At 46.8% G+C, this 24,586-nt stretch overlaps 1 protein-coding gene across 2 annotated transcripts in view; it reads right to left on the bottom strand.

Moving 5' to 3' along the window:
* GTF2E1 (general transcription factor IIE subunit 1) overlaps window positions 1–24,586 on the bottom strand; it is a 148,001-nt gene that overhangs the window by 68,656 nt on the left and 54,759 nt on the right. For both annotated transcript variants that reach the window (XM_068116442.2, XM_078778592.1), the window contains exon 5: window positions 670–871. In XM_068116442.2, coding sequence (XP_067972543.1) covers window positions 670–871 — 202 coding nt within the window. The remainder of the gene's footprint in view (window positions 1–669; window positions 872–24,586) is intronic.

The raw sequence follows: 24,586 nt of genomic DNA, 5'->3' as shown, positions 1-24,586 counted from the left end.
CTGTGATTGATGCTGTGAAGAGGAACAGGTTGAGATGGTTTGGTCATGTGTTGAGGAAGGATGAAAGTGACTGGTTGAGAAGAGTGATGGAAATGAATGTAGAAGGAAGTAGAGGACGGGGAAGACCGAGAAAGACTTGGCTAAAGGTGGTGGAAGAAGAAATGCGGGCAAGGGTGTTAACAAGGGGAGATGCAGAAAATAGGGCAAAATGGAGAAGATTGTCATGGGGCCCGCAAGGCTAACCCCCGCTCTAGCAGGGAAATGGCCTTAAAATGCATGTTGTTGTTGTTTTTTTCTTCAACCACAAATACCACATGTGAATTATCATGTCAATCTATCTTTCATTCACCACAATTCATTCTGTGCAAGATGTTTTCATTCTTCTGTTCAAGTTACTAGCATCTTATTTTAATCTTTGGTCTCCAGGTGCGAGCTGTCACACATTACATCAACAGATAAAGACTCAGTGATGACATTTTAACGTCGCTCAACCTGTGCCATGTGTCATACATAAGACATACTATGAGCCTTCTGTCCAATCATTGCCATTGAAGGGTTACATATGGAGGCAAGTATATAGACAAGTGTACCATTGATAAACTAATGTGGTGAACATGGCGCATAACAAGTGTGATTTTGTGCACCGACACGTTGGTTGCAAGAACGTACAGGTGCCGCAGTGCTGGGATATCCGTGGGCTCCGGTTCAAGGATCTCGTGAGCGAGGCTGAGGTCATCGGCTTGCCGGAGGAGCACGTATATAGGTTCAATCTGCTCGTTGAATCGCGCAACCAGCGTGCGGGCATCTTTCTTGGGGAGCGACGTTTCATCCTCTTCCACCTCGGTCTGGCAGAACGTGCAGTGAAACGAGCCTGGCGGTCGCAGGTAGGGGATGAGCAAACAGGTTACTCACTCTCCAGGCACAAGAAAGAGTAACGAGTTATAATCGGTTTCTTCATGTCACATACCCAACTCATCCACCAAGTTTCACCACAATTCGTCCATAACTCTGAGATATCGTGCTACGTATCGTGTTAGCCCAATCCCTCATTGGTGAAGAAGAATCACTGACAATTATAGTATCCGGATCCGGACTTTCAGCAAAATCTAATCATTTAGTCAGTGTCACACACCTGTCCACCAAATTTCATCTGAATCCATTGATAACTTTTTGAGAGATGTGAAAACATCACCTGCATCCACATTTCACGCACAATGGCCACAGGTTCAGTGCGCAGTGCTCGATGGAAACAAAAAGGCATCTAATTGCAAGTTGGCGCTACTCCTGGTATATGGGCACTACATTCACAACTACATGGTCATAAAAGATGTTGAACAGGTTTGGTGTACCTGCCTCACATGCTGTGCCATACAGGTGACCGCTCCAACACCAGACCGAGCAGCTTGATCACAAGGATCACAATTTCACAAACGACTTCCGTTTCCGGTCCGGTCGTGAGAGGACGCTGGCGTCACTTGCTCGCCGCTTCTCTGACTGGACCATTGTCCGTATCTTGCTTTCCTGGTGGTCGTGGCGGATTTTTGGCCATTGAGTCTTCCTCTGCACGGTCCCGGCTCTGCTCTGCTGCTCCTGGCTTCACCTGCTCGGCTCCTTCGCTATTTCCTCGGGCTCACTCTCGTGGGTTGTGCCGCCCATTGTTTGCAGCGGCGGTGGTGGTGGCGGTTTGCCGCCGTGATCTTGATTAGCGGCAGCGGTCGTTTGCCGCTGCATTTGCCGCTTTGCCTCCTCAACCTTGGCCTCGTGCTCGTCTCTTCGCTCCTGTCTGCCCTCTGCATGGTCCCGGCTCTGCTCCTGGCTTCACCTGCTCGGCTCCTTCGCTGTTTCCTCGGGCCCACTCCCGTGGGTTGTGTCGATTGTTTCGCCTCCTCACCCATCCTGCTGGCATGGCTCTGCGGTACTCCGCCGCAAGGCTTCTCCTGCTTAAAACCCGCTCCACCCCATCATGCATCTCTGCAATCAAATCGAATGGACTCCTGCGTCGACCCAGGTACATTCACCGTGGCTCCGGTCGTAAGTTTGTTTATTTACAATCAGGTCACTCCATCCCCATCCTCTGGTCGGCTCAGCGCACTCCCACTCATCGTCCCAACACACCTGGTCACAACAACGCACAAAATCGCACCTCCTGTCTGCGAACCCTGGCCAAATCACCTGGATTCATACCCGCCGTACAAAACAACATCAAGCTCACCCTGTTCAATACCCGGTCCCTCAACAACAAATGCCTCATCCTGAACGACTACATCCTGGAAAATAAACTGGACTTCCTCTGTCTCACTGAGACCTGGCAACAACCACTGGACTACTACACGCTCAACCTCACCACACCCAATGGATATTCTTACATCAATAAACCACGCTCGGAGGGCCGAGGTGGTGAAATTGCCGTTATTCACCGACAGGACATCAAGACCAACCTCATCTCCATCTCATCTGCTCCATCATTTGAACACCTGGCTTTTAAACTCTCTGGTCACACACAGTCAGTCATGGCTGTTGTCTACCGCCCTCCCAAACCACACCCATCATTCCTGTCTGACTTCTCCTACTTTCTGACCCAGCTATGTTCCCTCTCCCCCTCAATCCTCCTCCTTGGTGATTTCAATATCCACATGGACTCCACTGACTCCACGCTAACCACTGACTTCACTGATTTACTCACCTGCTTTAACCTCACTCAACATGTAAACTTTCCTACCCATAACCGTGGTCACATTTTGGACCTTGTCTGCTCTACTGGACTAATTTTGCACCATCTCTCTGGCTCCGACCTCACTCTCTCTGACCACCTAGCCATCACTCTGACCATCAACATCCCCACCCCAGCACCAAGGCATTATCGCACTATCAACTTCCGTAAGCTAAACGCTCTTTCACCTACCTCATTCTCATCGACCCTCTCTGAAAAAATGTCCACTTCTCCCTTCGTTGACCTCCACACCCCTTCTGACCTCACTGACTACTACAACCACACTCTCTCCTCCTGCCTTGACCAACTTGCGCCTATAAAAACCAAAACAGTTTCTTTCACCCATTCTGCTCCCTGGTTTACCCCTGAACTCCGCCTGATGAAAACTCGTGCTCGCCAACTTGAAAGACTCCGCAATAAAACAGGTCTCACAGTTCACTCCCAGGCCTACAAGGACCACATACAACACTATAAAGATGCCCTCTCCCGCGCCCGCTCCGCCTACTACTCTCAAATTATCCACTCTGGCTCCGGAAACCCAAAAGCACTCTTCTCTACAATAAACAAACTCCTCAGCCCCCTGAACACCACCACCCAGTCATTCACAATAGACAACTGCATCTCCTTCCTTTCATTCTTCCAACGCAAAATTGAAAACATCTACAACAGCTTGACCACCGCCGCACCCGCTCCCCCTCAAACCACCTGCCCCCCCTTATCCTGCCATCCCCTGTCTCAATTCTCCCCAGTCTCCCCTACTGACCTCTCTGAACTCCTCATCGGAATGAAAACTGCCACCTGCACTCTTGACCCCATCCCCTCCAGCTTTGTCAAGGCCTCCCTTCCTGCTCTCTCTCCACTTATCATTGCAACAATAAACTCCTCCCTGTCTACAGGCATCGTCCCACCATCCCTCAAAATTGCTGCTGTTACCCCCATTCTGAAAAAACCTGGACTAAACCCTGACACCCTAAATAACTTCAGACCCATCTCCAACCTACCCTTTCTGTCAAAGGTTTTGGAACGCGCTGTAGCCACTCAACTCAAACATCACCTCTCTGCCAATAACCTGTATGAAACATTCCAATCCGGATTCCGCTCCAACCACAGTACTGAAACTGCTCTCCTCAAAATCACCAACGACCTTCTCCTCTCCTCTGACGCTGGCAACCTCAACATTCTCATCCTCCTCGACCTCAGCGCCGCCTTTGACACCATTGATCACACCATCCTCCTCACCCGACTTGAAACCACCTTTAACATTACCGGCACTGCCCTCTCTTGGATTAAATCATACCTCTCTGACAGACGTCAGTTCATCTCCATCAATAACTGCAAATCCCCCACTGCTCCCCTCCCCCAAGGTGTCCCCCAAGGTTCAGTTCTTGGCCCCCTCCTCTTCATCCTTTACCTGTCCCCCCTCGGTCACTTAATCCGCCGTCATGGTCTCCAATTCCACTGCTTCGCCGATGACATCCAGCTTTTCATCTCCACCAAGTCCATCTCCACCGCCACCCACTCTATCCTGACAAACTGCATCACTGAAATAAAATCCTGGCTTCAAATCAACTTCCTCAAACTTAACTGTGATAAATCTGAAATAATCATCATTGGCCCAAAAACGCTCACCAAGTCCACCCATAACTTTGCCCTCAACATCGACGGTTTCCCAGTATCCACCTCCCCTCACATCCGGAATCTTGGCATCATCTTTGACCAAACCCTCTCCTTCGACAAATACACTAAACAGATCACAAAGACAGCCTTCTTTCACCTGAAAAACATCGCCCGTCTCCGTCCATCCCTCTCCTCCGTGGCTGCAGAAACCCTCATCCACGCCTTCATCACTTCCCGTCTGGACTACTGCAATAGCCTCCTTTATGGTTCACCCTCAACAATCACCAATAAACTCCAATACATTCAGAACTCCGCTGCCCGTCTACTCACCCATTCCCGGACCCGTGACCACATCACCCCCGTCCTTTACAAGCTTCACTGGCTCCCCATCTCCCAGAGAATCCAGTACAAAATCCTCCTCTTGACCTACAAAGCCCTCCATAACCTGGCCCCATCCTACCTGGCTGACCTCCTCTCCAGACACACTCCCACCCGCAACCTCCGCTCTGCTGGTACCAACCTCCTGACCCCCCCCCCCCCCCCCATCCGGACCAAATTTAGATCCTGGGGGGACAGGGCCTTCTCCATCGCTGCTCCCACCCTCTGGAACTCGCTACCTCACACCATCAGAGACTCCTCCTCACTCACCACATTCAAAACATCACTCAAGACCCACCTGTTCAACACTGCATTCAACATTTAACCCACAGCATCTAACCCCTGACTATCTCCTCTCCTTCTCCCTCCTTTGTGCTTTGAATATTTCCCTATTGATTCTTCTTTTTTTTTGCAACTGTCTTTACGTTTTGCTATGCATTATGTTTTGCACTCTGTCAAAGCGTCTTTGGGCTTCCTGAAAAGCGCTATATAAAATAAATGCATTATTATTATTAATTGCAAGTTGGCGCTACTCCTGGTATATGGGCACTACATTCACAACTACATGGTCATAAAAGATGTTGAACAGGTTTGGTGTACCTGCCTCACATGCTGTGCCATACAGGTGACCGCTCCAACACCAGACCGAGCAGCTTGATCACAAGGATCACAATCACAAAGGATTGACCAGATCTCTTCCACAATGATTCACCACTGTGAATTAACCGCATGAATCAACACAACATCCGCCTTGCTTGTAACCTTCAAATAGTGCAAAGACGAACACCATGTCGGCCTTGCAATTTAAAAGTTTCCTTTTGTCTCGTATATGACGTCATTAAGTAGACCAAAGTTTCCAAGACCCATGTTTTATAATGCAGCCGAAACATCGTCACTTTAAGGTTGACGTCGTCAATTCTTTGGATATATCTCGCTGTTTATCTGTCATGTTAGTATAATAGAAAAGTATAAAATACGCACAGGAAGTGATACCGTAGCAAGGTAAAGAGCATCGATTCAGTGAAAACTGATTTATTTTCCAGCTCAATGGAATAGGGAATACTGCTCTCCCCTCTGGGCCGGTGCTCCTGCCTCACACCTAGCTCGTCTTCACGCTGTTGAAACCAAAGCTTTCAGAATCATTGGAATCTCCCGCGATGAAGCTAACTCCGAGGGCCTTTCACTCACTCACTGCAGGCAGGTTGGTGGTCTTTATGTCTTCTACCGACTCCTCTCCGGCCTTGCCCCCCCAGCTCTCTCTGTGCTCTGTCCCCCAAATATTCCTACAGGTCGCACAAGATCTGCCAGCAACCCTCTACTGGTGAAATTGCGAAAATCAAGACTCTCTGCTCACCTTCACTCCCTTCATTCCTCTTTACTCCCATCTCTGGAACAAACTCCCTCACTCTCTTCAATCCCACTCCACCCTCCAGGTCTTTAAAACAGCTGTTCACCACCATCTCTTATCTTCCCCCATCCAAAACCTTGATCTCTTCTACCCCCGTTAATTCACCCCAGATACACTTTTTTTGAAATACCGACTTTTTCTCTTTCCTGGAAGTTGTGTCCATGTATTTTATCCGCCCCCCAAACCCCCCTCCCCATGCCCCCTCCCCCCAATCCCTCTCCCTCCCACAGATCGTCCGTTGTCCGTTCTCTGCTGTTGTACTTGTGTGCTTCCCTCTCTCTCCCCATCTTGTCTCCCGCTCCCTTTTTTGTATGTTTTGTGTGTCCATTCGTTGTTGTTTTTTTGTGATTAATGTTAGCTCTTACACGAGCCTCGATCTTGGGAAAAAAATAATAATAATAATAATAATCAGAGGAAACATTTCAGATATGGGAGGATGGGTTTGTGAGGAGAGAGAAAAGTTGAAGGAGAATTGAGAGAGAAAAGGCTTCGGCAGGCGCGAGGACTGGAGCGGCGAGGGTGGGACCAAGCCCATTAGTGGGTTCATGGTGGGGGTGTGACCGCAATAGCGAGGACCAAGAGAAAGACCGTGAACAGGAGAGGAAGGTCCATTGACAAGGTCACACTATTAAGGATGTAACCCATTTGATGAGGAGAAGTCGCGGGCAATGATGTTGCCAATGCCGAGAGAATGACATGGATAAGGGGTGACTTCTGCAAACGCAAGGGAAAAGTGCTGTGACGTGTAAAATCAAAACCAACAGAAAAATTACTCATCTGTTAAATTATAATGCCCTGGTGTTGGCTTAGCGGTTAGGGTGCCGGCTTGGGATCCTAGGATCCTGGGTTCGAATCCCGAACGATCGCTGAATTAACGCCAGGGGGGTTGACTCAGCCTGTCATCCTTCCGAGGTCGGCAAATTGAGTACCGCTGGGATGAATGATCACGGTGTGTACCCGGTTTAGAATAGGTACACCGTATCCCTGCGCATCGTAAGAGGCGACCAAGGGTTGGCGTCAGGAAGGGCATCCGGCCATAATAAAAACATTGCCTCAAACAGGGAACCATGATTGTCATGGGGCCCGCAAGGCTAACCCCCGCCCTAGCGGGGAAAATGGCCTTAAAACGATCATTCATTCTTTTTTTTTTTTGTTAAATGATAATGGAGGGAAATAAAATAAATAGATGAGAGCCAATTCAGTGTGCATCGCCATAACATCTTGTTAAAGTCCAAACGATGATGGAAAGAGATCCAAGCAGCAGATTCAGGCCTGCACTGGACTCGTGAGCTCGTCCGTCAGGCTCAAACTAACGGATGAAAACAGCCCATCTTATTCTCCCCCATATACAGAGAAAAGAAACATAGGGCCTGAGGTCACCGATAACTACCTCCTACCCAAGCTCACCATGGGGTGCCATTGATGATCCGTCCATCACTTGCTCAAGATGGACTTATAGACTTGTCCTCCATGAACCATAATCACCATAGTAAAAACAATGCCATGAAAAATAATGTCATAGTAAAAATGTAATGGAGGACTCGTAGTTATTTCTCAATGGTTTCTGAGGTTTTAAAATAAATTATCTGAATTTGAAGCAAAACCCCATTTGGGGCAAAACCCCCCTTTTACCCTCTTTAAATCGGATCCGGATGGATTGGCGGATCCGGAAAGGGGGCACGACCCAACGAGACATTCCAACCTGTGATCGACCCTCCCCAACAGTACAGCTCCTCAGGTCATCCTTCATCTCAACCTGTGATCGACCCTCCTCAACTTCTCCCAAATTCATTGCAGGTTCCAACATTTGCTTCCATAGTCTCCTCAGATTTGTTCACCCCTTGCTCTATCTACGTGTTGCCCTCCTGCCCCTGCATTGCCGAGTTGAATCCCTTCAGCTGGTTTGAAGTATCACATTTTTACCACAGGACAGGTTTCATATTGATCGGTGAAGCGTTTTCGGAGAAGGGATTTTTTTTAAATATCGGCTTTCAAACTAATATGGCTGCCAAACCACGTGACATATGATATCAAACATGTACACTCTGCATATGTATGGGTATGGAATCACGTTTGTGAAGTTTTATGTTGATCGGATAAGGTTCGTTTTTCTATCCAATATGGCTGCCAAACCACGTGACCTACAATGACATAAATGTAATATTTCAATACAAATGGGTCACATATCATGTGCATGCAATTTCAGATTTTTAGGACAAGGAATTGGATTAAAACATTTTTGGCCGGTATACCACTTCACCCATGATGTCATTATCATTCTTTTGTTCCCCATTGGGAGTATTTGACAATTTGCCAAGTTTCAAATTTTTCCATTCAGCGGTTTCCAAGAAATATTTTTTTAATTATTTGCGTTTAATCCAAGATGGCTGCCATACCACGTGACCTATGACGTCACAATTATCATAAAAACATTCTGCATGGGTGTCACTCCTACCCTGGAAGTTTCGTCTCAATCGGACATATGATTGGTGAGAAAAACGAGGTTTAGCCCGTACGGACGGACGGAGACAACCCTAAAACGTAATGCCTCCGGCCACCTTTGGGGTCGGAGGCATAAAAAGATGGAAAATGACAAGGAATACGATTAAATAAGCTCGAGCATGCATTCCAACTCCACACATTTCATCAACAACATCGGGGCTGACAGGTACATGCGTGCACTTCTACAGGTATACACACTCCACTCTGAGCTGTAAAGCCTGGGTTTGAATCCCAACCCAGTTAGAAACTGTCATCCCGGTGTTTCACAGGTAAGGTTATTCATCAATGTGTTTGCCGTCCCTCCGATGGATGTTAAACTGACGCCCCATCTACTGATATTAGTTGGTGAACGTTAAAGATCCCACGGCGTCCTTCGCGAAGAGTCTGCAAACAATCCTCCGCATTGTGTCTTTTCTTTTTATTTTTTTTGTATACAAGATCGAGGCTCGTGTAAGAGCTAACATTGATCACAAAAAGACAAACCGACACATAAAACATAAGGTAAAGGGAGTGGAAGAACAAGATGGAGAGCAGGGACATCAGTGGGAAGGAGAGGCCTTGGGGGAGGAGGCGTGGGAAGGGGGGGTGGGGGGGGGGAGGTAAAAAAAAAAACATGTACACTGGTAGGACTTACAGGGAAGAAGTTGTATTTCAGAAAAGTGGATTTGGGGTGAATTAACGGGGGTAGAAAAGATCAAGGTTTTGGATGGGGAAAGATAAGAGATGGTGGTGAACAGCTGTTTTAAACACCTGGAGGGATGAGTGGGATTGAAGAGAGTGAGGGGGTTTGTTCCAGAGGCGGGAGAAAAGAGGAATGAAAGAGTGAAGGTGAGCAGAGAGTCTTGATTTTGGCAGTTTAACCAGAAGAGGGTTGCTGGCAGATCTTGTGCGACCTGTAGGAATATTTGGGGGACAGAGCACAGATAGAGCTGGGGGAGCTGGGCCGGAGAGGAGTCGGTAGAAGACGGAAACCTCAGTAGAAGCTCGGCTCGGTAGAAGACAGAAAGACCACCTACCTGCCTGTGGTGAGTGAGAGATCCTCGGAGTTAGCTTCATCGCGGTAGATTCCAATGATTCAAGTATTGACCCCATAATCCATATAATTTCATCTTTGCATCATCATACATACGTGTACAAATTTTGACTTGGATCCCTTTGTCCATTGTTAAGTTATTGCGGGAACGAAAACCCATCATGGACGGAGAGATGCATGGACAGCGGGGACGGACAACCCGAAAACATGATGATTCTGGCGACTTTGTCAGTGGAGGCATGAAAACTGAGGTTCAACAGAAAAACAATTCATGCAAACAACTTTTCAATCCCAAACAATGGAACAATAGAACAATGCCTGTTAAACAGTCATATACACAGGTGTCTGCACCAATTCAGGAGCTAACACCTCGTCAAGGAGACCTACCGCGTGTACATATTGTCGTGCGACTCCGGTTAACACCAGAGACCGCGGATAGGCCTAAACGGATTTATTCGGAGGCGACGACCAAACACGGATTCGGCTATAAAACGCAGGAGGAAGAAGGAAAATGGAAGGCTGCGGTAAAAGCACTTACCTTGGTGAAACGACGGCAGCTTCAATCCTGCAGGGAAATTAATTCAAACGAACGACCAAAGTAAAATGTACAAAAATAGAGATTTATTCCACGGAACCCGATACAAAGAACACGACAGGAATAAAATTAACTAAATCGGGATCCCACACACCAGACCTCAAATGCAAACGAGGGACAAGAATCACCAAAAGAAAAACGTTCGTTATGTTTGGGGGAAATGGGCAATGGCCTTATCTGGTCCTGTCGTCTTGTCTTTGGCTGCCGTCCAACACGGCTCCGTTCGGCCCCGATGCACCCACGAGGTCCCTCGCTCCAGCACCACAGCACCGAGCACCGCTCCAAGCACAAGCACCGCTCCAAGCACCACGAGGTCCCACAGCAGGAAAAGCACCGCGCGTCCAACGCAGGCTAGCGGTTCCAAGCGAGGTCGATCTTCACACACGATCGGCCTACCACGTCCCAGTCAGCTCTCCTGAAGCAAACGTGCAAGAAGCAAGCGAACTCCACTCGGGCTAGGACAACTCAACTCGGGCTGCGCAAGACGAAGCGCCGGATGTCCAAAAAGGGCTAGCTGTGCAAACAAGAGCACGAACCGCAAGAGCCGCAAGAGAGCAAGAGCTGCAAGAGGGTCAGAGACACAAGAGCAAGAGACGCCAGAGCACGACCCGCAAGACTGTCAGAGAGAAAATGGCGTTCGGCGCTCCATGAAATAACCTTCCCGTGGTGGTGACGTCAGACCTGGTGCGCCACCCAATCAGTGCCCTCCACTGAATCGCCGGCTGGAAGTCCGGGCCTACCGCGCTGCCCCAACACTCGTTCCCTGTTCCGTGGTCATAGCGCGTGGCAGTCGATGTGGTTAGGCCTGTCGGAGGTGTAATTGGCGGTGGCCATCATCGGCGGTGCCCCGGCCTGGTTTCCTTGCCTGTTCGTCTTTCACAGTCATGTCAGGGAAGGGATTTATTTAGTGTTGTACTAGGGACCTATCTATGGTGTCTTCAGGTGTGCATTGCCATAAGGGACAACGGTTTAGCTACCAGGTGTGACACACATGGGCGCTACTCTTTAATCCCTATGCTACTTATCACTCGAACATCCTGGTATGCTCACAGGTATACTCTTAACCGACAAAACGCCTACACATGAAACTTATTACAGGTCAGATTCTTTACCGCGACAGACGAAGCACGTTACCTACACAGATCTATCTGGCTCTACATATTGCTACCCCACTGACATAACAATATGTTACAGGTATTAAAACAACTCGTCATCATGAACACAAACACATAACAAAGCAAAGCCTATTGTAGACTACCTGGACTCTGGGCCTCGGTTCAGATCAGCGAACAACCCAGAAGCTCAAGGGACTCTCTGTACCGTTTGCCAACCCACAGGTGGACACAGCAGAAGATGCTTATGCCAGAGAAAGTGACGAGGATGGGAAATCCTCAAAGTAAGGACCATCAGGCTTGTACCACATAGTCAGGTGTACCACATAGTACGACAGTGAAACCATTTGGGTGAATAGACCTCGTCTGGTGCACTGAGGTTAAGACTTAACGACTCGCATGGAGGTCAGCTTGTTTGGCTCGACAGGTGTGAGATCTTCGTAACAAACACCTTCAAGTGATCATTTTCATGGGTCGAACAATTTCTGGTTTGGGGGCTTCGGTATCATTCTCAACCCTGTTGTTCTTCGCGACACAACAGGATTAAGATACACTGCGGGTAAACATTGAGAATAAAAGCAGCAGAACAGGTAACCAGGATGTTTCTTTTTAATTGACGTGGCTTAAAACAGTTTAAAATGAGCGTTTCCATGAAAAGCAAATACGGACAAAGCACCTGCAAATGAAAAATCGCTAATTAATAAAGCATACCTGCTTGGATGCCGAGTATTGATTAAACAGACAACCCTCCAGGTTAGGGTGCCGGTGTTGGCTTAGCGGTTAGAGTGCCGGCTTGGGATCCGAGGATCTTAGCGGTTAGGGTGCCGGTTTGGGATCCTACGATCTTAGCGGTTAGGGTGCTGGTTTGGGATCCGAGGATCTTAGCGGTTAGGGTGCCGGTTTGGGATCCGAGGATCTTAGCGGTTAGGGTGCCGGCTTGGGATCCGAGGATCTTAGCGGTTAGGGTGCCGGTTTGGGATCCGAGGATCTTATCGGTTAGGGTGCCGGCTTGGGATCCAAGGATCTTAGCGGTTAGGGTGCCGGCTTGGGATCCTAGGATCTTAGCGGTTAGGGTGCCGGTGTTGGGATCTTAGGATCTTAGCGGTTAGGGTGCCGGTTTGGGATCCTAGGATCTTAGCGAGTTGGGGTGCCAGCTTGGGATCCTAGGATCTTAGCGGTTAGGGTGCTGGTTTGGGATCCTAGGATCTTAGCAGGTTAGGGTGCCAGCTTGGGATCCTCGGATCTTAGCGGTTTGGGTGCCGGTGTTGGGATCTTAGGATCTTAGCGGTTAGGGTGCCGGCTTGGGATCCAAGGATCTTAGCGGTTAGGGTGCCGGCTTGGGATCCTAGGATCCTGGGTTCGAATCCCGGTCGATCGCTGAATTAATGTAAGGGGGGTTTACTCAGCCTGTCATCCCTCTGAAGTCGGCAAATTGAGAACCAGTTCACTGGTAATTCCCTGTGTGTCCTAAGAGGCGACTAACAGGGTTGGCGGCAGGAAGGGCATCCGGCCAAAAAACATTGCTTCAAAAAGGGGACCACGGTGCCCGAAAAACGCCAACCCCTGCTCTGCGGTGGAAAATGGCCTCGAAAGGTGGTTATTTTTCTTTCTTTTTTCCTCCAGGTGTATCATTCAATAGGTCCTTCCCTGCAGGCCACAGACTGCATGGAAACAGGTTACCTTGGCAAACAGGTTACATTACATTGGTAAACAGGTTACATTACATTGGTAAACAGGTGACATTACATTGGCAAACAGGTTACATAACATTGGTAAACAGGTTACATTACATTGGTAAACAGGTTACATTACATTGGTAAACAGGTTACATTGGTAAACAGGTTACATTACATTGGTAAACAGGTTACATTACATTGGTAAACAGGTTACATTACATTGGTAAACAGGTTACATTACATTGGTAAATAGGTTACATTACATTGGTAAACAGGTTACATTGGTAAATAGGTTACATTACATTGGTAAACAGGTTACATTACATTGGTAAACAGGTTACATTACATTGGTAAATAGGTTACATTGGTAAACAGGTTACATTACATTGGTAAACAGGTTACATTACATTGGTAAATAGGTTACATTACAAAACAGATTACATTACATTGGTAAACAGGTTACATTACATTGGCAAACAGGTGACATTAAATTGGTAAACAGGGTACATTACATTGGTAAACAGGGTACATTACATTGGTAAACAGGTTACATTACATTGGTAAATAGGTTACATTACATTGGTAAACAGGTGACATTACATTGGTAAACAGGTGACATTACATTGGTAAATAGGTTACATTGGTAAACAGGTTACATTACATTGGTAAACAGGTTACATTGGTAAACAGGTTACATTACATTGGTAAACAGGTTACATTACATTGGTAAATAGGTTGCATTACATTGGTAAACAGGTTACATTGGTAAACAGGTTACATTGGTAAACAGGTTACATTACATTGGTAAACAGGTTACATTGGTAAACAGGTTACATTACATTGGTAAACAGGTTACATTACATTGGTAAACAGGTTACATTGGTAAACAGGTTACATTGGTAAACAGGTTACATTACATTGGTAAACAGGTTACGTTGCATTGGTAAACAGGTTACATTGGTAAAGAGGTTACATTATCTTGGTAAACAGGTTACATTGGTAAACAGGTTACATTGGTAAACAGGTTACATTACATTGGTAAACAGGTTACATTATGTTGGTAAACAGGTTACATTGGTAAACAGATTACATTGGTTATACAGGTTGGTAAACAGGGTGGCGGCTAGGGTGTTGGGCTAGCGGCTAGGGTGCCGGCTTAGGATCCTAGGATCCTGGGTTCGAATCCCGGTCAATCGCTGAATTAACACCAGGGGGGTTGACTCAGCCTGTCATCCTTCCGAGGTCGGCTAATTGAGTACCAGTTCACTGGTAATTCCCTGTTTGTCGTTGAAGGCGGCAAAAATGGTTGGCGTCAGGAAGGGCATCCGGCCGTAAAACATTGCTTCAAAAAGGGGACCGAAAAACAACAACAACCACAGTTCCCGAAAAAGGCCAACCCCCGCTTGCGGGGAAAAAATGTCCTCTAAAGGTGGTTTTTAAAAAATTTTATACAGGTTACATTGGTAAACAGGTTACATTGGTAAACAGGACACCTAGCGGTGACTATGTTAATGCCAGACCTGTCAGCCTCACATCCATCATCAGGAACGTGATGGAATTGTCAATTGGTGCAGATCTATGGATGCTTCCCTCAAACAATCCAGGTTAACAAGGAAGCCAGGTAAGCACAATGCTCCGAATGGGATTTCGATGCTTTTGGACATCACGAGCGAGGTACCTGTTGCACACAATAGTGGCAGCCCAGAACGACGACAAAAAACATTGAGAAAAGGTATGAAAACGCTCACCCACCTGAACACACGCGCTGGGACCCCAAAAGGTAGCGCAGAACGTTTGGTGGGCCTAGCCCCAAAACAGAGAGGGTAGTTCAGGTACGGACAGACAGACAGACACACCTGTATTATTAGACATCATGACTATTGGGCATTTATGAGGCCTTTGTGTCTATGGTGTGATTAATCAATCTAAATCGAAATACCAACCTGTATCTCAGATCACATGACTGATCCCCTCACGTTTTCATTACCTCCGCCACCAAAGGTGGATGCAGGTAATGCATGATAATGTAATAAAACTATGAAACATGATACATTACCTTAATGAACTCGTTACAAAAATAATGATCTGATCCCTCACATAACATCATACACTTCCTGGAGCTAGTTAGGTTCCATTGGAAATGATGTCATGACAAGGTATGAATCACAGGTAGCCGTTCAGAACCCCAGTAATTAGAATTTGTACCCAACGTGTTGGTTGAGCAGGTGCAAGCGAACGATGCACAAGGACCGCATGATATACACAAAGGAGAGCACATGTACACGAGGGAAGGTGCCGTTAGTCATGCTTCACCTCCAGAGAGCAGCCCCAAAAATAGCACACCTGGATAAAGGTCCCGAAGGCCGCAGCTCGTGCCATGTTATTCCAAATCTTGCATTATTCCCAAACATGATTCATTTCACGCTCATACCGAGCAACGCTTATTAACAACCCTGACTCCCACCACCCACCACCACCACCACTCCCACCAGTGCAGGCCCCAAATTCCCACTCGGTCACGGATGTTAAATGTTCACAAAATAAAAATACGTGTTCTGGATCCGCTTTTTTTGTATACTGAATCGAGGCTCGTGAAAGAGCTGACATTTACTTCACAAACAAATCAACAAGACAAACAAAATATATAAAAAGAGGGAGCGCAAGACAAGATGGGGAGAGAAGGGGAAGCACACAAACACTTGAGAACACACAACATTTGAGAGCAGGGAGATGTGTGGGAGGGAGAGAGTTTTGGGGGAGGAGGCGTGGGAAGGGGGTGGGAGAAGTATAAAATACAAGGACACTAAGGACTTCCAGGACAGAAGTTGGTATATCAAAAAAGTGGAATTGGGGTGAAATTAGCGGGGGTAGAAAAGATCAAGGTTTTGGATTGGGGAAGATAAGAGATGGTGGTGAACAGCTGTTTTAAAGACCTGGAGGGTGGAGTGGGATTGAAGAGAGTGAGGGAGTTTGTTCCAGAGGCGGGAGAAAAGAGGAATGAAGGAGTGAAGGTGAGCAGAGAGCCTTGATTTTGGCAGTTTAACCATAAGAGGGTTGCAGGCAGATCTTGTGCGACCTGTAGGAATATTTGTGGGACAGAGCCCAGAGAGGGCTGGGGGGGGGGGGGGGGCAAGGCCAGAGAGGAGTCGGTAGAAGACGGAAAGACCACCAACATGCCTGCGGTGAGTGAGTGAGAGGCCCTTGGAGTTAGCTTCATCGCGGGAGATTCCAATGATTCTGAATGCTTTGGTTTCAACAGCGTGAAGACGAGCTCGGTGTGAGGCAGGAGCACCAGCCCAGAGGGGAGAGCAGTATTCCATTGAGCTGCGGATGAAAGCCTTGTATGTGGTGAGGAGCTCAGGTGTGCCAAGGAAGGACTTCGCACGACGGAGGATGCCCAGTCGGCGACTGGCTTTGGAGGCCAGATTTGAAATGTGGTTTTCCCAGGAAAGATCATGGCAGATAGTGAGACCCAAAAGCTTGAGTGACAGAACTTCTTGGAGAGGATTATTCAGAAAGTGGATGGGAGGGTTGTCCAGTCGGTCTTTTCGGAGAGACATCGTAAGAGTGCGAGATTTGTCAGGATTGAAAGACATGTTCCATTTGTTTGCCCAGTCTGTGATTTTGTCCAGGTCTGCAGAGAGTGAGGAGGCTGCAGACTGCCGATCTGAGGGATGAGGAATGGAGCGGCAGCGAGTGGAGTCATCAGCAAAGAGATCGAGAGGATTTTCAAGAGAGTCAGAGAGATCATTGATGAAGACCAGAAAAAGCACAGGGCCCAGAACACTGCCTTGGGGAACTCCAGCCTGAACAGGAAGAGGAGATGAGAGAAACCCATTCAGGGCCACACGTTGACTACGACTAGAGAGGAGGTCCACCAGCCATGCGTGGAGATTTCCATGGATACCAAAAGAGGAGAGTTTGGTGAGCAGAGCGGGGTGCCAGACCGTATCGAAGGCACGTGAAATGTCAAGGGAGACAGCTCTAATTTCCTGTTTGGCGTTGAGGACCTCCATCCATTGTTGAGAAAGCAGAAGCAGCATGTCCAGAGTAGAGTGACCAGGTCTGAAACCAAATTGATGATCAGAGATCAAGCCATTGGAGAAGAGGAAAGATTTCATATCTGAAGCAATGATGGATTCCATGACTTTGCTGATAATTGGGAGAAGGCTGATTGGTCTGTAGTTGCTGGGATCTGTTTTTGCAACTTTGTTGTGCAAAGGGTGATGTTGGCAGATTTCCAAGCAGATGGCAGATGACCTTGAGCAAAAGAGAGGGTGAAGAGAACAAAGAGGGGGAGTGAAAGAGCGGAAGAACAGGATTTTAGGACCCGTGGGCTGATGCTTCTTATTTAAAGTCTACTCAAACACTAGCCAGGTAAATTACATAACTCAGCACATCACGCAGAGCATCAGCCAGGTAAATTACATAACTCAGCACATCACGCAGAGCATCAGACAGGTAAATTACATAACTCAGCACATCACACAGAGCATCAGCCAGGTAAATTACATAACTCAGCACATCATGCAGAGCATCAGCCAGGTAAATTACATAACTCAGCACATCACACAGAGCATCAGCCAGGTAAATTACATAACTCAGCACATCACACAGAGCATCAGCCAGGTAAGTTACATAACTCAGCACATCACGTGGAGCATCAGCCAGGTAAATTACATAACTCAGCACATCATACAGAGCATCAGACAGGTAAATTACATAACTCAGCACATCACACAGAGCATCAGCCAGGTAAATTACATAACTCAGCACATCACACAGAGCATCAGCCAGGTAAATTACATAACTCAGCACATCACACAGAGCATCAGCCAGGTAAATTACATAACTTAACACATCACACAGAGCATCAGCCAGGTAAATTACATAACTCAGCACATCACACAGAGCATCAGCCAGGTAAATTACATAACTCAGCACATCATGCAGAGCATCAGCCAGGTAAATTACATAACTCAGCACATCACACCTAGCATCAGCCAGGTAAATTACATAACTCAGCACATCACACAGAGCATCAGCCAGGTAAGTTACATAACTCAGCACATCACGTGGAGCATCAGCCAGGTAAATTACATAACTCAGCACATCATACAGAGCATCAGCCAGGTAAATTACATAACTCAGCACATCACACAGAGCATCAGCCAGGTAAATTGCAGGATTCACCACACCACACTGTGCATCAGCCAGGTAAATTGCAGGATTCACCACGCCACACTGTGCATCAGCCAGGTAAATTGCAGGATTCACCACGCCACACTGTGCATCAGCGAGGTAAATTGCAGGATTCACCATGCCACACTGTGCATCAGCCAGGTAAATTGCAGGATTCACCATGCCACACTGTGCATCACCCACGTAAATTACAGTACTCACTATGTCACACTGAGTATCAGCCAGGTAAATTGCAGGATTCACCATGCCACACTGAGCATCAGCCAGGTAAATTACAGGATTCACCACGCTACACTGTGCATCACCCAAGTAAATTACAGGACTCACTATGTCACACTGAGTATCAGCCAGGTAAATTACAGGATTCACCACGCTACACTGTGCATCACCCAAGTAAATTACAGGACTCACTATGTCACACTGAGTATCAGCCAGATAAATTACACGATTCACCACACTACACTGTGCATCACCCAAGTAAATTACAGGACTCACTATGTCACACTGAGCATCAGCTAGGTAAATTACACGATTCACCACACTACACTGTGCATCACCCAAGTAAATTACAGGACTCACTATGTCACACTGAATATCAGCCAGGTAAATTACAGGATTCACCACGCCACACTGTGTATCAACCAGGTAAATTACAGTACTCACTACGTCACACTGAGTATCAGCCAGGTAAATTGCAGGATTCACCACGCCACACTGAGCATCACCCAGGTAAATTGCAGGATTCAACACGCCACACTGTGCATCACCCAGGTAAATTACAGAACTCACTACGTCACACTGAATATCAGCCAGGAAAAATTACAGGATTCACCACACCACACTGTGCATCAGCCAGGTAAATTACAGGACTCACAACGCCACACTGAGCATCAGCCAGGTAAATTACATGATTCACCACGCTACACTGTGCATCACCCAAGTAAATTACAGGACTCACTATGTCACATTGTGTGATAACCTGGTAACTTACAGGACACACCATGTCACATAGTGTGCTAATCTGGTAACTTACAGGACACACCATGTCAGTGTGTGCTAACCTGGTAACTTGCAGGACACACCATGTCACATAGTGTGCTAATCTGGTAACTTACAGGACCCACCACATCACATAGTGTGCTAACTTGGTAACTTACAGGACACACCATGTCACAGAGTGTGCTAACCTGGTAACTTACAGGACACACCATGTCACAGTGTGCTAACCTGGTAACTTACAGGACACACCACATCGCATAGTGTGCTAATCTGGTAACTTACAGGACACACCATGTCACATAGAGTGCTAACCTGGTAACTTACAGGACACACCATGTCACATAGTGTGCTAATCTGGTAACTTACAGGACACACCATGTCACATAGAGTGCTAACCTGGTAACTTACAGGACACACCATGTCACATAGTGTGCTAACCTGGTAACTTACAGGACCCACCACATCACATAGTGTGCTAACCTGGTAACTTACAGGACCCACCACATCACATAGTGTGCTAACCTGGTAACTTACAGGACCCACGTGACATCCACAATGTTATAAAACTGGTTATAAATCATTACGGTTGTGAATCTTCCATGAACCGACATCCTGTTTTTAAACCAAACAAGTTTGGCAATGTAAAAAATAAAGTAATAAATCGTTATACCTGTCATGTAAAAGGACTGGGTTTGGATCACAAGTACTGTAACCATTGATGCCGAGTGGAAAGCCAATGGTTGATAAAGTTACCCTACGTTGTTGGAGTAAAAGCTAAGTCGTGTTCGGAGATTTGAAATCCCTCTGAGCTCATCGTTTACACCGTTTGGCCTTCCTTGGTTTTGTGCAACTTATTTCCTGTGTTGGATTTGGCATTCCTGGACTAGATCCACAAAGAGAGAGATCGCCGAGGCGAAAACGCCACCAAGAATGAAGACCGTCGATAGCGTGACCTCACAGGATGTACAAGGCAGTGGCTGCAATGGATGGGGAAATCAAACAGAATCCAAAACAGGTATAGTTGGTTGGGTGGGAAAGGTGGAGCATAATGTGGTTAACAAAAGTCAAAGTAGCAAAGTTACCAGGAGATAAACCCCGGCCCTTCCTTGTGATCGCGACCATCTTGGCGATGAAGCTTCACAATCAGAAACCGGTATTTTAACTATTTCAAGGAGAACTCGGGAGAGGGCACACCTCCGCCAGGTGAACAGTTCAGGTTTTGCAATCGACTCGTAGACCGGATCTGGATCCAGACCTGAACCCAAATCGAATCCACTTGTTCTTGTCGCCTTACCAAACCTCATCCACCTAGTTTTGTCATAATCCGTCCATAACCTTTTGAGATATCCTGCTCACAGACAGACAGACAGACAGACAGGGTTGAATACGTGAATCTCAGGTTAAACCTTTGCACTTGTGACACTGTTTCTTTTTTGAATAAAAAAGACCATTTGCAGACAAGTCGATGACTATTTCAGGCCACAAACTTGTCGATCACCTCACATGGCTCAGACACAACAGTTAGAGGGTAAGAGAACACTATTTAGAGGTGTTTGGCCACGTACGTATATGATGCGGTACAGTCGGCAAAGATAGCTCAGAGAAAGACTCACCTTGGTGCTACCTGGTGTCCGAGTTCGATTCCCGACTCTTCCTTCCCGATCAGACTACGCAGACCCTTTTAACCTGGCGACCCATTTTCCAAAAAGGTCTGCAGCTGGTAGACATCGAAGACGTCCACCACCATCCATGGTGTCTTTCACAAGGAATACTGGATCTTCGTTGGGCCCTTGGCCAGATTCCCACCAGGAATACTGCAATTGGGAAAACAATGGCAAACCATCCCTTGTTCATTTCGCGTCACCATGGAAATACCAGGGCATGAAACAAAATTCAATTTGATTATAAATGGAGGATACATGGAAATGATGGAAATGCCAATTGCATTTCTGATGAAGTGCAATCTGGTGTATCTGAGAGGGAGAAATGGAGTTGGGGGGGTGGGGGGGGGGGGGGGGAAGGGGAGGGGATTATGAAAAATATTCCCCACTTTAATCATTATCATTACAGGAAAACGTTTTTTAATTTGATTTTACTTTCAGACAGAGTAATGGGGAGTGTAAACGACAGAGAATCAATGATGCGTTTTGGCACGGAGCGCAAGCACATGGACACCGCGAGGGAATCCATGACATTTCTGAGCAGCTCGACACGGTGACAACACCGTCCGCTTAACGGGAACGCCACTTAGCCTGAACCCGCTGAAAAATAATCGTTAACCCTTTGTCTGGGCTTTCTGAACGGCTCAGAAACATCGATGTGCTCTTCCTTCCCTGATGTAACCTCAGCATCAATCTTGGATTCCACGATTCAAAGCTTTAAGTCAGGACAGCACAGGTTCAAGATGGACCGAACAGTATCGCAGCGAGACCTTCAGATTATGGACCAAAGAACAGCATCGCAGCTAGACCATCGGAAGATGGACCGAGCAGTATCGCAGCGAGACCTTCAGATGATGGACCGAACAGTATCGCAGCGAGACCTTCGGATGATGGAGCGAAGAACAGTATCGCAGTGAGACCTTCGGATGATGGACCGAACAGTATCACAGCAAGACCTTTGGATGATGGACCGAAGAACAGTATCGCAGCGAGACCTTTGGATGATGGACCGAAGAACAGTATCGCAGCGAGACCTTCGGATGATGGACCGAACAGTATCGCAGCGAGACCTTCGGATGATGGACCAAACAGTATCGCAGTGAGACCTTCGGATGATGGACCGAAGAACAGTATCGCAGCGAGACCTTCGGAAGATGGACCAAACAGTATCGCAGCGAGACCTTCGGATGATGGACCGAAGAACAGTATCGCAGCAAGACCATCGGAAGATGGACCGAACAGTATCGCAGCGAGACCTTTGGATGATGGACCGAAGAACAGTATCGCAGCGAGACCTTTGGAAGATGGACCAAACTATCGCAGCGAAACCTTTGGATTATGGACCAAAGAACAGTATCGCAGCGAGACTTTCGAATGATGGACTGAAGAACAGTATCGCAGCGAGACCTTCGGATGATGGACTGAAGAACAGTATCGCAGCGAGACCGTCGGATGATGGAACGAAGAACAGTATCGCAGCGAGACCTTCAGATGATGGAACAAAGAACAGTATCGCAGCGAGACCTTCGAATGATGGACCGAAGAACAGTATCGCAGCAAGACCATCGGAAGATGGACCGAACAGTATCGCAGCGAGACCTTTGGATGATGGACCGAAGAACAGTATCGCAGCGAGACCTTCGGAAGATGGACCAAACAGTATCGCAGCGAAACCTTTGGATTATGGACCAAAGAACAGTATCGCAGCGAGACTTTCGAATGATGGACAACAGTATCGCAGCGAGACCTTCGGATGATGGACCGAAGAACAGTATCGCAGCGAGACCGTCGGATGATGGAACGAAGAACAGTATCGCAGCGAGACCTTCGGATGATGGAACAAAGAACAGTATCGCAGCGAGACCTTCGGATGATGGACCGAACAACAGTATCGCAGCGAGACCTTCGGAAGATGGACCGAAGAATAGTATCGCAGCGAGACCTTCGGACAATTGCGGCACAGAGAACCTTGCTTGAGGAACGATTTCCAGGAAGGCACTGGATCCTTCAAAAACCATAACCTCGGTCGGAGAGCAGACGGATCAACCACAAACGACGGAGCGCTCAACTCCAGCACCGGGGAACGAGGTGGCCTCAAAATGCCCCCACAAGGGCTGGGAGAATGATTCCCTACGCCTACAGCCTTACCTGCACAGACACCGACGCAAAGTTACAAATGGACGAGTATCTTTGTTTATTACCTGCACCACCGAAGGTGGATGGAGGTTATGTTTCCACCTATCTGTTTGTTTGTTGGTCTGTTAACAGGATATCTCAAAAAGTTGTGGATGGTTTCAGACGAAATTTGGTGGAGAGGTTGGATGTATGACATGGACAAAATCATTAGATTTTGGTGAAGCTCCGAATCCGGATCTGAGATTTTAAAAAGCGATTCTTCACCATTGAAAAATGGGGAGAAAAATTCCATATAGCACGATGTCAAAACGTTGTGGACAGATTCAGACGAAACTTGGTGGACAGGTTGTGTGTGTGACAAGGACGAATAGATTCGATTTTGGTGAAAATCAGAACATGGATTCGGATCAGATAATTATTTAAATTTTAAGTGATTCTTCATCATTGAGATTTGAGGGCAGACAGACAGACAGAGCAGGGGGAGCAAGGCCGGAAAGTCAAGAGGGCATTGAGGGCAAAACACGATATATATATATATATATATATATATATATATATATATATATATATATATATATACAGTCAAGTGAAAAAGTAAGTACATCCCATGTAAAGTTTTGACTTTTTCAACATATTTCAACATACAGCTATTTGATCTTCATTTCAACAATATTGATAGATAAAGGTGATATAATATAACAGATATCATGAAACATTTACATTTTGTAGTCCATTGTATAATTTAAATAAACATAAATGCAAATTTCGTATGTGGAAAAAGTAAGTACACCCTTACATTTATCACTACTTCAAATACCTAAAATTAGAATCATGTGCACCAGCTCAGGTGCAAATGATTAGAACATTGTCAGAGAGGATCTTGGAGGAACCTGTCTTATTTAAACCTCAGACATTTAGTTTGGTTTGCTCTTTGTTGTTGAAGTGTGCGGCGTCACCATGCCTAGATCAAAAGAGCTCTCTGAGGCCTTCAGAAAGAAGGTTATAGATGCCTACGAGTCTGGGAAGGGATTTAAAAAGATCTCCAAACAATTTGAAATCAGACTGTCCGGAAGATCATCTACAAGTGGAGAAGATTTCAAACAACTGCCAACTTGTTCAGGCCAGGCCGCCCCAGCAGGTTCAGCCTCAGAGCAGAACACAAGATGCTGAAAGAAGTCTCTAAGAACCCCAGAATGTCATCACAGGACCTACAGGTAGCTCTTGCCACTGTTGAAGTCAAAGTGCACGAGTCTACCATTAGAAAGAGGCTGCACAAATTTGATCTACATGGGAGGTGTGCCAGGGGGAAACCTTTGCTGTCCAGAAAGAACATCAGGGCAAGACTAAAGTTTGCCAATGAACACCTAGGCAAAGACCAGCACTTTTGGAACAACATGCTCTGGACAGATGAGTCAAAGGTAGAGCTATTTGGCCACAGTACCAGAAGACATGTTTGGCAAAAACCAAAGACAGCATTTGACCACAAGAACCTGATACCAACTGAAAAGCATGGTGGTGGAAATATTATGGTTTGGGGCAGCTTTGCTGCATCAGGGA

The sequence above is a fragment of the Myxine glutinosa genome, chromosome 5, assembly GCF_964187855.1.
Source record: "Myxine glutinosa chromosome 5, kmMyxGlut1.1, whole genome shotgun sequence".
Classification (NCBI taxonomy): domain Eukaryota; kingdom Metazoa; phylum Chordata; class Myxini; order Myxiniformes; family Myxinidae; genus Myxine; species Myxine glutinosa.
The sequence above is the reverse complement of the archived record's forward strand: the minus strand, read 5'-3'. Positions and strand labels throughout refer to the sequence as shown.